This window comes from Marmota flaviventris, chromosome 1, assembly GCF_047511675.1.
Source record: "Marmota flaviventris isolate mMarFla1 chromosome 1, mMarFla1.hap1, whole genome shotgun sequence".
NCBI classification, from domain to species: Eukaryota; Metazoa; Chordata; class Mammalia; order Rodentia; family Sciuridae; genus Marmota; species Marmota flaviventris.
This window is the reverse complement of record NC_092498.1, coordinates 195,186,379-195,201,298: the sequence shown is the minus strand read 5'-3', so window position 1 is coordinate 195,201,298 and position 14,920 is coordinate 195,186,379. Positions and strand designations below refer to the sequence as shown.

The following is a 14,920-nucleotide window of genomic DNA, read 5'->3' as shown; positions in this document are numbered from 1 at the left end:
GCAGTCTCATGGGAGAGGGCATGAATAAAGGGAGAGATGAAGAATTAGGACCATGAATGCAATCAATCTGCTGCAGACTCCCCCCATGTTTACCCCTGGATTTTCTCAGTGTCTATTCCAATGTATTCCTACATGTCAAGCTTTTTTTCCCGGTGTTGTTTGGTTTCTGGACATCTTCACTGTTTTCACCCTAACTACAATTGCCGTAGTCTGCCAGGTGAGTCCCAAGATTCCTGGTTTTTCCTTGGCATTCTTTCTGTTTTCTAAGACTGTTAAGGAAGTATCCTTAAAAAAAAAGATATTTTTGGACATTCTTAGGAAATGGAGCAAGAGAGAAAGCAGATTCGTGTGCTCATTTTGCTACTCTGATTCAATCTCCTCTGCTGTCATTTTCAATTCTCAGTTAATATCTATCTTGGTCGGGGATTCCGATATAACAGGCTTATAGCACCTGAAGCATTAAACACAACTGGCATTTCAGTGTTCCGACAGTCACAGTTGTATGCTGAAGCTACAGAAAGCGAGGTGGCTGAAAAATCACTCTTTCCCAGGTGAGGGATTTAATTAAGCAGCAAGGTTGAAAATCAATGTGGAAAAATCTTCTAGGCTCCAGCAGATTTTATTTAACCCAGTAACCTAAGAAACTGTGTGTCAGTATCAAACATGATGACTTGGCTGCTGGTTTGGTAGCAATTGCAAATACATAATAAAGCTGGAGACTGGGGGAGGTACTGTTCCTGAGGGTGAAGGAAGAGACTACTGAACCTGTCCTTGGATTTTATAGTCTAGCTAGAGACTCTGTAATGGGCCCAGAAGTGAATGGTCCAGAGTGCTTGCCCCATGTTAACCATACGTTAGAATATGGCACTTACTGGAATAGAGGCTTTAAGTTTATAGAAATACCAGACATACTCCTGACAGTGAGGGATGGATTCTATCTTGTTCTGTAAAAAGCTCCACCAGTGTCAGAAAATTGCTTGGTGAGTGAGTATAGTTAAATGTATTCTTTTTTTTTTTTTTTTTTTTGAAGGGAGGGTAACTAGGGATTGAACTCAGGAGCACTCAGCCATTGAACCACATCCCCAGCCCTATTTTGTATTTTATTTGGAGACAGGGTTTCACTGAGTTGCTTAGGGCCTGGCTTTTGCTGAGGCTGGCTTTGAACTCAGGATCCTCTCAGACTTCTGAGCTGCTGGGATTACAGGCATGTGCCACTGTGTCTGGCCTCAACCATAATTCTTTATTTTTATTTTTCTGTTTGTTTACCTGATCATCCAACAAATATTTACAGAATGCAGATTCTGAAAGAGCCATTTTACTAGGCGGTAGGTGAACTATGGTGAATAAAATCCTCACTGGAATGAATATTATGGATACTAAGTAAGTAAATAGTTAACAAAACATTTAATAAATATATAACTAATAACAAGTGCATACTGTATATGCATGGTCAATGCATACACAATTGTAAATTGTCCCAAGGGCTATGAAGGAAATAAATGGGAGATAGCCATAAAGAATAAAAGTGGCCACCTACTGAGATTAGTCGAATAGTCTAAACCTCTGGAAGAGACAGTTAATACCTCTCTTCACTGCAGGGAGGATCTTTCTCTGGGACAACAACTGCTTAACATCTGAATGAGCAGACCTGTGGCTGTGGGATTTGTATCCCCCCTGCCTATCCAGGTACCACCTAACAATCTCAGCATTCTTTCCCACTGGCTGCACTCAGAATCCTTTCCACTCTGTAATACTTTTTTTTTTTTAATGTGTTGATCAGTTTTGAAGTCCTACAGGCTGGTTCATTCCCTTCTTAAGCAGCTGATTAAGTCCATACCCTTAGCCATTTCCCTTCCCAAGGCTCTCCCACTCTGGATCATTGTGCACCAGCTTTACCCACCTACCCTGGGGTCGGACCAGACAATGATGGAAAGCCTATGCTTTTGAGTCTATAAATTACTCAAATTAGCCCCTCTATAGGGAGCCCAAGCAAACCCCATGGCTTTCCATGCATAAACTGCCCCTGCAGCTCCTGGTGGTTGTTTCCCTGACTCCCAGGCACAAGCCCCATGTGGCTCTTCTTGGCAGCCCTTCCCTCCTAATCCTTTCTTAACTTAGTTCTCTTCTGCCACGGTGCTGGTGTGCTGTGTTGTGCCACCAAAGAACTAAATTAAAACATTGTGCCAAGCAGCTTTTCATAGAGAGGGGAGCCTTGCCACGGGTCCCTGGGGAGCAGAGGTCTCTAATGCTTGCCATTCTCCTCTGCCTGGTTGTTCTGAGGATGGACATGGCAGTGTGAGACTCTGCCTGCAGCTGTTTCACACTTATGAAACAGAATCTCTTTCCATGGAAAGATCCTTTATTCAGGTTATTACATTTCAGGTATGAGCAAAGTCCTTTTCTGGCCCAACAGTTATTCTCTTTCTTTCAGGTGACTTTATGCTTCTGATCCATTCTATCTAGATTTTGTAATTTCACTCTTTATTTTCAAATTCTTAGGACTAATATGATGAGGCTTCAAATACTTAAGTTTTTTTTTTTCCTCCCTGTGCTTAATTCAATCAGAGCATTCGAAGCACAGGTCAAAGCTCTGCTTGCACTGCAACCCAGAATTATACACCATGGACCCAAAGTCAGAATCATACACCATGACCAAAAGTATAATGCAATTCATAATAATAAAAGTATCAATTTTCTATTTTGTGAAAACAGATCAGATCACCACATGGGCTCTTCTCTTTAGCTTTCTTAGTAACATTTGTCATAGGCCCAGAGGAAGATGCTCAGGTTGATTATATCACGATTTATGGGAAATGTTGAAATGGTTAAGGGAACCATGGGTTAGCAGGAATAGAAGCAAAACACCTAAAGCTAACTGTAGAATTATGGCTTCACACTGAGGAGGATACAGTTAATTGCGTGTGACTATGTGTATGCACATGCCAAATAGATGACTGTTGTCTGGGTTCATTTCTCAGCAGTCCCTCTGCATCTCTCCTTTCTCAATTTTCCACATGGGCACTGGGACCCATCTTTTCCATCACCAGATAAATTGGCTTTAGGGACTCCGCAGGTTGTGAGTGCACAGAGTGTGAACAGTGCAGGCAGAGCCTGGCTGGCTGCATGGATACAGATGTTGTATGGCTGGAAGCTCCTAGAGCTGACCTAAGCCCCCACTGCCCAGCCCTTCTCTATTCTCCATGCAGATTCCAGAAGTGGAGACACTGACACTCTCCTGAGCAGGTCACTGCTTCCAAAGAACACCTTCTCCACTGTCTGAGACTTGAGACCTCAGATTGGCTCTACTTGGAGAAGCACAAAGCAGCAAGATCTGGGGTCTTCTTTGCTTTCTAAATGATTTGTGTCATTCCCTACTCTTTCATCTCTGTCTGTTTAGTCAAAGGAGATTATAGGACAGTCAAGTTCATATTTTTTCAGTGCCCATGGTATTTTAGCACTGGAATTACAAAGATGAAAAGATTCTCTAAGCCTCAGTTTTCTTAACTCTGAGTGCAATATCATCAAAAAAATTTTTTGAAGACTAAATGCAGTAATATTTTGTACAGCACATTTAGATAAGTCCACAACAGATGGTGTCCATTATTGTCATTAAGTCATAATTACAGGCCTCAGGATTTTGATAATCTCAGAGGATAAGGATGTATAAGCTGGTAATTTATAGTGAGTCTCATCTGTGAATGAGAAACAAATAGTAGCAGGACAAAACCAAGCATGGAATTGATCCCTAACAAAAAAATCTCCAAACACACAAATGTGTTTGCATATCAGCTATCTCATTTATATTTTTATGCTTATGTGTTATGCATAATAAATATGTTATGAACTATATTTACTTTGTGATGTTGCTATGTGGAAATCCTTGGCAATGTGAACGATATATGATAAAAATGCTGTTTGCCTCCCAAGCTTGTAATATTTCACTTGAAAATTAGACGATCTAGTGAGCATTGCCCTTTACAAAAAAAAAAAAAAAAATTTTTTTTTTTTTTTTTGAGACAGACTCTTGCTATGTTGCTGAGGTTGGCCTTGCACTGGGATGCAGGCTGGGGTTGCAGACTTGTACCACTGTGCCAGGCTGCACTATCTTTCAAGTGAGTGTTCCAGTATGTTTTTGGCAGGGGCAGTTGTTTAATGAGAGTCTTTGACTTTGACTTTAGTGGCTTCAGACCCTGGTCTGTGGTGTAATTCAGAGTTTTGGAAAAGCTTCTCCTTGTTTTCATGTTAACACCTGCCCTCTTACCCCTCCACTCTAGGTAGTGACCACAAGGGTATATCTGGGACCAGGAGATGGACATAGTATTCCAGTTTGTAGGTGACTGATTGCAATGGTGACATCGGCAGGGTTGAAGAGGACAAGCACATAACCTGGAGGGGGACCGAGGTATTCGCTGAGTGAAGTGGACATTTTTCATACAAGTAAACAGATTCCGAGAGACTCTTCTGCTTGGATTCAAGGTTTGAATCCATGATTAACTCTACTAAATCAAGCTTCCTCTGGTACTACTTGTGCCTTGTCAAAACTCATCAGAACTGCTCAATTTACACTGCAGGCATTGTGGGCCATCTTTAATAGGTCATACCCTTTCTCATTCATTAGACAAAAAGAATCCCAAATCGAGCTTACAGCAAGCATCATTGCTCAGCCCAAACAGATGTCCTAATGGGAAAAAGCATCAGGGCAAAGCCAAGTTAATAGGAGCAAAAAAAGGAATTCAGTCAAATGGCTTCATTAATTTTAGAACTACTGCTTAAATTTTCACTGGACCCATTTCCAAATTTGCATTATCCCGGTCCAGATCTTTTACAATTTGGGCACATGAGTAGAAGGTAACCAGTATGAACTTTGCAGTATGAGTTTGTCTTACGTTGATATTTGTAAGACTCTTTGCAACTTTCCCAAGTCCATAGGCCAGCTAGAGTATTCAGCTGAAGGACCATTTGGAAGGAATTTGGTAAATGTTCTTGAACTGTCATGGATCACGCTCTCCAGAACCTAATTGAGAGAGGCATTTGAGTGAGCGGGAAGCTGCTAACCACATTAGTGACATTCGGGAAGATCTGGGTTTCTTGACATAGAGCAGCAGCAGAACATAATATGCATCAGAGACTTTCCTCAAATAGCCTTAATTGCATTTTGATGTCCTGGTGACTGTGAAGATTATTTTTAAATCAAATTGGTGCATTAGAATTACATTTAGCTTTAATTAAGTTGATGCATTTGCCAAGTAGTAATGTACTTAGAGAACGGGAACGAGACACCAATGGAGTGTTTTTCTGCCTTACTCTGTCTCAGGGGGCCTTACTTTCTTATTTTATGGAGGGTTTAGGAAACCTTGCAAGGTGAAGGACATTAGAATGTAAGTCATTGGCCAAAAATCAAACCCAGACCTGGGCACGGAGTATCAACAGAGAATCAGGAAACCTGCCTGAGTTCTGGTTTTGTGTCTGCCGCTGGCCCACTGCATATCTTTGGATCAGTCACAATTGTTCTCAAATCTGGCAGACAATCAGAATCCAGGACAGCATTTAACCATGCAAGTGGGGTTTAACTCTGTAGGTCTAGGTGGAGCCCAGGAATCTTGATTTTAGTAATATTTCCAGGAGATTCTTATGGCTTGTAGCTAGAGACTTTACCATGGTAACCAGAGTTTTCTCCTAGTCTTTGCTTTGGTAACCTCACAGTTTTGCTAAAAGAACTCAAGGGGATGCTGGGGGAAAAAACTGTGAAAGACTTTGCAATGGGCAGAAATATTACTGCTCTGGTGACCTGTCTAATGTACCCTTTTAGGTTAATTTCTCCTCTTCCAATGCCTTTATTTTACATCTCATGAGAACTATAGAAAACTGATAATAATGAAAATCATTCTTGTGCATAGAAATGCAAGTGAGTTGTGTCTGGTAGAATCTCATCAGTTATTATCCCACGAATGTTGACCAGTTTTGCATCTGCTTGTAAATCCACATCTGCATTCCTCATTGCCTGCAGATGTGTGATGCACTGAATTCTCCCTTGAACCAGGTGTGGCGTCTTACTGGTTCTTTCATCATTTAATTAGTTAAATAAAAATTTGACATGTGTTCATTTTAAATTTGCATGAGAATCATGATTTTATCTTAAGAATTTCTCCTTTAACAGAAGTGACATTTTATGAACACCCTACAGATCACAAGATTCCTGGCCTTAACCACACTACTGTAAAAAGTAATGTGAGCAACCTAGTGGGATAAATTAATATACTGCCTAAAACCACTGACTAAAGAAGAATTGAGACAGGATGGATAAAGGGTCAACATTTCACTTCATATTTCAAATTAGCTAGTGGAGAAAATTTTGAATATTATCAACATAAAGAAATAATAAATGTTTAAAGTGATATGCCAATTACCCTGATCAGATCAATGATGTTGTATACACTTATTGAAGTATCACAGGGTATCCGCCAAATACATACAATTATGTGTCAATTAAAAAAATAGGTCTAACTCCTTACAAAAAAAATTATTAACTTTTTCAGAAAGGAAATCTACCACAATTGACATAAGATGGAAATTGTGGGTCAGAGAGAGACTCCCTGGGTTCCAACTCTGAACTTCCACTTTCTATGTGTGAGATCTTAGGCTCAGTTCTCCCACCTTACCTCCCAAAAGATTAAGAACCATAAATTGTCTCACTGGGAGATGAACTAAACAGCCAGGTGTCCATTCACTAAGCATCACCAAGTTCTAAGGCAGTCTTTCCAGAATCAAGACTGAAATGGAAATAGTTATTGAATAGACTCCTGCCCCTGCAATTGACTTCACCACCTTTTTCTGGAATGGGGTGTGCATTTGATTCTCATGTAGTACCTCTTAAAGTAATTCCTTGCTCTGAAGTTTAACCCACTGTTCCTTACCCTCTCCTCAAGGGAAAGGGGTTCACAGACACATTGACCTCTCTTCTTCTGGAAGCTCAGTGCTGATGTGGCCTTCTTGCAGAGCCTTCCCTGAGCCTCCAAGCCTGCTTCAATGCCCCTCTGGGCACCTATCACTCCTTACAATACCTCCCACTGGATTATAACTTCTTGTCCTCTGCTGCTCCTAACCCTGTGACCCCCTGGAGCTCTTTGAGAACGAATCCTGGAAACAGCCATACAAGGGTTAAAAACAATTTTAAGTTGTGCTTTGAGAAAAGTGGGAAGGGTTGAATTCAGGCTATCATATCTCCAGAGGTTCTTGCAAATATTAGCTAAGGAGACCTGTGATTGCTTTCATTGACTCATTCATGGAAAATGAGAGGCTGCTTCCAAGAGTTTGGGGATTCATGAATCTAAAACCTTATTTGGGGTTTATACATTTTCCATGAACCCCCTTCCCCCAATTTAGGTGTTCTAACTTGCACTGAAGGGGCAATTAAGTTGTATCCTTTTTAGAATCTGCTAATATTGGGGAAGCAATTTCTGCTGTCAGCTCAATAAGCCTTCTTATCTTGTCCTTTTTCCCCATTATGAAAAATGGCCGTTATCATATAAATCTGGGAAGAACTAATAAAAATGAAAATGACTTAGATGTGGAAAGTTGAAATGGACTCTTAGGAATAGGCATCTTATGGCACTAAAATATGCATTTTAACCTTTCAATCCTCTATTTGCTCTCAATTGTTTCAGAATCCTTAAGATGCATTAAGCGTTTGTGTTTACTTGGAGTTATTTATATCTGCTAATTATTTACATGAAATATCAACACAGCAAAGGGATAGAAGTTTTCCTTGTTGTTTGAAAGACAAGGTGCCTTGGTGAGAATAAGAAGTCATGAATCTCTATTTTGCAGCCTTCTGAATCCCCAAACAGTGAGGATATTGGGACTAGTTACTTGCAAGCGCTGAAGGCAGGGTTTACTTTCACCATAAAGCTAAGCATGGGTTATCAAGCAGTGTCTAATGATGCTTGTGTGTTTGTGTGTGTGCATGTATGAATAAATGTGCGTTTGTGTATGTACAAGTATGTGAATATGTGTATGTATGTGAGGGTGTTGCTGAATTTGTGTGAATCAACTGTGATGGTGAGTGTGATTGGGAGAGTTTGTGCATATGTGAGTGCATTGTACACCTACACACCCAGATGGGCAGAAAAATGATTTGACTCAGTCGACGTGAATTCATGAGGCAGAGCATGACATCAGTGATGCCAGTGCCCATTGTGATGGGGTTCTCATCGATTATTATAATGGGATTCTCCGGTTTGTATTTCAAGTAGCATTTTAAAGAGCTTTGCTCATGAATTCAGGTGACAGTTCATAAAATGTAATTTTTAGGACTCTTCAGAAACTTGACAATAAGCCTTATAAAGGAAATTAAGCCTTAATTATCCATTACCTATCCAAGCCCATTATACCCCAATAGAGGGACTTGGGTGGCTTTTTAATATTCTCAGACCTGCATTCATTAACAATGGTCTGGAGACCCCATGAACAATGGCATTATATCTTAGGTGTCAGTGGTAAAACTGCATACCTATAGCACGTCATTCCAGTAACTGCAAGACCTACTCAGGATAGCATCAGGAATCACACAGCTTCCTTATTGCTGGACCAATTAGATAAAGACTCCCTGGCTGTGCTGGAAGCCCAGAGAGGGTGTTTCACTGTTTCCTCTGCCAAGTCTTTAGGGAAGTGTAAATGAGTTTATTTAAAAGACTGTGAAATAAAGATATACTGAAAACATGAAAATTATGAAGAGAAGTTATCTAAAATATACTGTGCATCTCATTTCATCCTGGGCATGAAAGCCCACATTTTATTTATATGATCTTGTTTAACACTCAGTCTCCTAGGAAGGAGAACACAGGGCTCTGAGAGATTAAGATTGGCTCAAATTAATGCAAATACTAAGTATCAGAACTGGAAACCAGAGCCAGCCTATTTGACTCCCAGACATTGCCTTTTCCTGCCCCACCACCTTGCTATCTCCTACTCTAGCCTGTGATGGTGGAAAGAATAAATCACCATGATCAGCTCCAAAGGTTGGGGTGGGTAATGGTGCCCCAACAGTAAATAAATTTATGACTTTTATTTGGCACTGAAACTATAAAAAAGCAGACGGTGGGAAGCCTCTCTTGTGTATAGCACTTGGAGATTAAGTATGGACCTCAGCACTTTAAAGAGGGGCATTCACTGCCCTAAGAATTGGGGAGTAGCAACTGGCTCTACCTCTCCCACCCCAACTCTGAGTGCTTCAGTGAAGGCTCAGCAGGACATCTTCCTGATTGCCTTCAACCCTTTGATATTTATTGATGGGCCATGGGTCCTTTGGGTCTCCCCTTCCACAATTTCTTCTTGACTCATAATATTCACTGGGCTTAAAGACTGTCTCCTCCAGGAAACAGATCCTGGCTAATGCTTCTTTCTAGCTTGCTTTGCATCTCCATTAATGGTCCATTATATTACCATGGATTCTATTTGCCTGCTAATTGTCCAGCATGAGTTCTGATCACTTCCATAATGCTTATTCACTCATCAAATATTTACTATCAGCTAGGTTTCAAGACCAAACCATGCTCCATGTTTTTTAAGGGTTAGTAATTACAGAATTGTTCTCATGGAGTTTACAGGAGAGATAGAGATTACCCAAATAATTTCAGAAATATAGAAATACAAGTGGGAGATAAGTGCTTTGAATGAAAAAAAAAGTAGTGTCATAAAAGTAGGTTATAGAGGAAACTAATTTGGTTTGAGTGTATCAGGAAGGGATGTACCAACGAGGTGAACTCTGAGCTGTGATCTAGCAGATGGATAATAGTCAAGGGGCACAGTGTGTAGGTGTGTGTTTGATGGAGGAGATGGTGGGTAGATACAAAGATGCAGGAAGGTAGAAGACTGAGGAAGAAAAGTTCCTTGGCAGGTGGTAGTGTTCTCCTTTTGAGGAAGGCAAAAAAGAAAAGGAGAGAGTGAATGAGACTGAGAGGTCACCAGGGATGAGACTGGAGGTCTGGAAGTCCTGTAATATTCTGTTTTTATGCAGAGGCAATGGGAGGACTTCGGAGAGTTTGGAACAAATACATGAGTGTCCTCAGTAGCCCTTATTACCTCCTTTTTACAGGTCAGGAAGCAGAGGCTCAAATGACTTGTGTAACTTTTCCAGGTCTCATGGGTGACTACACAGCTGAGCAGGTGGCTTGACTAGGACTTCAACCCAGGCCAAGTGATGCCAACTCTTTCTATCTTCAAACATTCAATGAACCCATGCTGCCATATTCTCTGCCCCTACTGCCCCAAGTTCTTAATTCTGAAAAGAAAGCATCTACGTTTTTGGAGAATTAAACAGAACTGGTTGGAATTAACATTTTTAATGTTAATTAAAAGACAGAGGTTGTTATCTGAATCACCCCCATCCTGTAAAGGTTCAGAAAGTCAGATCATATGCCCTATTGTTTGAAAGATGAGGGGTAGTAGTCTGAATCCACTCTGTTCAAAGTTTAGATGAAACTTTAAACTGCATACTATTGCCTAAGAGTACTTTCCACCCCAAAGGCATGGTGGGTGGTTGGGGGAAGGCAAGACTGGAAACAGAGACCAGCTAGAATCTTCTACAGTAATCCAGGTGAGAGGTGAAGGTGGGGATGGATACTGTAAATTTTAGGCAGGGGTCAAGTAGAAATGGCACATCAAATACATTGGGAACATGAGGTATAGAGATGCCTCCCTGACTGGATTGTGACCTGGGCACATGGTGACATCATTTACCCTCGGGAACAGGTTTGCAGGAGGGAGGGTATAGCTGCTCTGTTCTATCCATTGCTGGGTAGGCAGGTGGGCAGGTGAGTCTAGAGGTCTGTGGAGAGGTCTGGACCCTTGGCCTTTGGTAGAAAGAACTTCCCTTATTATTGGGAAAATTTATAATGAGGGATTTATGCTGGTTGGCTTTGCCATCTAGGTCTTCTTTGCCCTCTAGTTCAGACTCTATCATTTCCTGTACTCTCATCGCCCTATTTTTTTTTTTCCTGAGAACCAGATCCAGCATGCTCCCCCAGATCAGAATGCAGGTTGATAAGACTGGTATTTTATTGAAAGGATTTTTCCCCCCATATGGTTTGAGGAGGAAAAAGATAATTCACAAAGCCCCAGTTCATTCAAGGAATTATACCAAATCCCCAAAGCATTGCCTTACACATTCTAAATCAAGTTCCTGGCTTTTAAAATTGGAACCTGTAATCTCAAGGAAAAAAAAAAGTGTGATTTATCCCTCCAATCTTGCAGTGCATGCAATGTAGACATTTCACTCCTGGGAATGAATAGTCCTGTTTGCCTCGAAGCAGTCTGTAAACATTTGAGTCGTGACCAGACAACTTGACTTTTAATGGCCTGCAACCAACTAAAATAAGCACACAAAGTTATGACCACCACTAGGAAGCCAGAAATTCCTCGGTATCCCCAGTAACTTTCTGTATTTTTCTGGAATTGCTTTTTTAAATCTGATGACTTCAGAATAATCTTCTATTATAAAACAGTGGGACCGGTACAACAGAGAGTTGTTAAATTTTAGACACCCAAATGAGAATCTTGAGGAGCACTCAATATGCTCTACTTATTACAAAGCAAATATATGTCACTCTTGTGTCCATCTGCAGGAGTAAGTGGTGGACCATTGGCGTAGCAAAGCACCATCTCAGTAGAATCCTAGGACGCTCCGCTCCAACTCATGGTCTTGTCATATGCCTGATGAATAGGGTGCACTTGATACATGCCATCCCTTCCTCCTGCCCTGATGATGTCAGAACTGGTGGGGTAGTGTTTACAACTCCAGCCACGGAGCAACATGGGAATTTTACCCAATGATGGAGGAAATGCAGATACATAAGAACTTAATAGTCTGAACAGAACTAAGGAGTCAGTACTGTACTCTGTTCTGGAAAGGCTGGAGAACCACTTGGAAGCTGACTTCAAACTATAACTGAGGCAGGTGCGAGCCAGGGGAAGTTGCCGGACTGAGGCAGGATATATCAATCAGCTACTGAGTCTCACCGGTTGCTGTACCCACCATGAGGGCAGCTGAGCTGCAGAGCCTTGATGGCATAGGGGACCTAGAAAATAGGGTCTAATTGGTGTCCTTCAGTGACTCTCTTCTAATTTTACAGGGGCTTTGGAAAAAATGGGAGATGGGCAGGGGACCATATGACACGGGCTTGAAGGGGTGGAATGTCAGCTAGCTCAGGGGAGAGGCCAGGATTTCTGTGGCCATCTAAAGAGAGTGATGGGTGAGTGTTAACCTGGCTTGCATGGTATTTGGACAAGCAGAGTCCGCCCCAAAATGAAAGTGTTCCCCATTGCTCTGGCAATTGGGTAGTTTTTAAGTACTAATTGATCTTTCTTTTTTAAAAACTTTTTTCCCCTTTTTTGAGAAGAGGGAAGATTTGAATCTCCAGGGCCTTACTTGACTACAAAAGCAGCCTCTTCTATCCTGCTCTCATGTATGAGAACACAGAAGCCTTCTCCTGAGATGACTCATGGTTTAGTGTCATGAATGAAGGAAAGAACGATGCCTTTTCCTTGAGATAGGCCAATGAAAAGGCCCCATTATAAAAATTGCAATAACCACTGGGTGTTTACGATGATTAGGCAATGTGGTATGTGCTTTTATGACTTCAGCCTCACAACTCCCTTAAGAGGTTGAGGCCATTATTAATCTTTTATAAATAAAGAAATCAGAGTAATAAAATCTTTATAAATTGCTTAAGGTCAAGTAATAAGTAGGATGTGAGCCCCACACTGACTCTAGATAGACCACCTCTGAAACACCAGGAACCTCAAGGTTTGGTGGGGAGAAAGGTTCAGTGTTTGTCAAGGTCACAGTAGTCACCTTACCTTCCCAAGTGTGGCAGTGATCATGAAGCGTATGGGTCCCAATTGACTAATAACTTTCAATTTGATTCTCTCACCAATTAATTTGTGGATTAAATGCATTTGTTTTGATTCACTATTAGACTCCAGTGGATGTCCAATGCTTTTAATGCTTAACTATCCTTAAAACTCTCATTAGTGTTTCTGTTGAACATATAAGAAAACAATGCTTCTCAAAGTGTGGTCCCTGGACTGGCAGCACCATGCAGACTAGTTAGAAATGCAAATTCTCCAGCTCCACCTAAGGCCTGCTGAGTCAGAACTTCTGGGAATGGGACCCAGCATCTATGTGTTATAGCCCTGCAGATCACTGGATGCATGCTAACATTTAAGAATCACTGCTGGGTGCAGTGGTGCAAGCCTGTAATCCCAGCAGCTCAGGAAGCTGAGTTAGGAAGATCGTGGGTTCAAAGCCAGCCTCAGCAAATGTGAGATGCTAAGCAACTCAGTGAAACCCTGTCTCTAAATTAAAACACAATAGGACTGGGGATGTGGCTCAATGGTTAAGCACCCCTGAGTTCAATCCCTGGTACCAAAATAAATAAATAAATAAATAAAAGAATTACTGCACCAAAGCGATTATATTTTTCACAGGGAAAAACATTAAAACATGAACTTTAAATACTTCTCTTCTCAAAAAATGTTTTTACCTCATTTCCAAGTCTTCATTTTCTTGTGGTACAAATTTGTACAAGGCAACGTAGGTGTTCATCTGTAATGGGTCTTTGGAAAGAGGTCCCTGAAAGAGAAAAGAAAGAAGAGCAAGAGAAGGAAGGAGGAAGAATTGGAGAGAGGAGAGGAAGAAAACAGGACATAGAGGCGTTATTACACAGTAATATCACTGTACGGATCTTAGGTGTTAAAACAGGGAGCTGTTATTAATGACTTTCTCTCAGCCTTAGGTTTATTTTTAATTCTGTTTAACGGAGGAAGATTTTATAAAAAAGTTTGAAAACAATTATTTGGAACTCATTGTCAGAAATACTACACTTTTCCTTGATACAGTTGTATGATTGTCTTCTTTGATACAGTTGTTCATGAAAAATGTCCCAGGGGTGGTCTCAGGAATGGGAGGGAATATTCTCTCTAAAGAAAGAGGGACCTGTGAGCAGTAACTAACAACTCTCACTTGCTAAAACAGACATTCTATCAGTTAGTTGAGAGCTACTGTTTAGTGTATCAAAGGGAACCAGGTTTATTCATCTGGTAATTAGCTCATTGATTTTGAGGAAAAAGCATAGATTTTGGCATCAGTTTATATCAGGTACCACCCTCTACTGGTTATGAAATCTTGCAATAATCCTAATAAAAGTACCATTTTGATAGTTTACTATGTGCCAGGCATAATGGGATATGCATTAGCACAACTGACCTTCACAGAATTGTTAGGTAGATTTTCTTATAGTCTGCAATTTAGAGAGTATACGAGACTTCTATGTGTCACATACATATTAGCTATTATTACTAACCAAATTTTAATGCTATAGAGACATTTATATTTTATAAAGACAAGTTAAAGTCATATATTGTGGTGTATAATTACATACTACATTTGAACATAAATAATAAATATATACTATGTATGTATATAATAACATGAAAATTTCACACAACTATATGTTCCCTTTTTACCTATGATTTGGTTTGCTATTTAAAGCTCAGTTTTCTTATATCACATTATCCTACTTTATTATAATTATATACATACATATGAATAAGCATATAAAATATAATAATTGTTTATATACTATGAAGTATAGTCATAGTTCTATAATTTACACATCATGTACTATATGTCAACATACATAACATATATGACAGAAACAAAAGATACAACACAACACTTATCCTGTTTCCCTCTTATTCACTGTGATATTTCTATTTAATCCATACTACTATCCCATGGCACATTATGCTACATTGTGCTATTTTATACTTTAAAAATGCTATCCTGGGACCCACTAAGTGGATTTCATGACCCACTTGGGTGGTGACCTGCAGTTTGATCTAAGTGCTCTTGTCTGATCTG

At 40.3% G+C, this 14,920-nt stretch overlaps 1 protein-coding gene across 1 annotated transcript in view; it reads right to left on the bottom strand.

Moving 5' to 3' along the window:
• The window catches only part of Stac (SH3 and cysteine rich domain), a 140,614-nt gene that overhangs the window by 17,378 nt on the left and 108,316 nt on the right, over positions 1–14,920 (bottom strand). Inside the window, exon 8 of the mRNA XM_027932560.2 lies at positions 13,542–13,630. Coding sequence (XP_027788361.2) covers positions 13,542–13,630 — 89 coding nt within the window. The remainder of the gene's footprint in view (positions 1–13,541; positions 13,631–14,920) is intronic.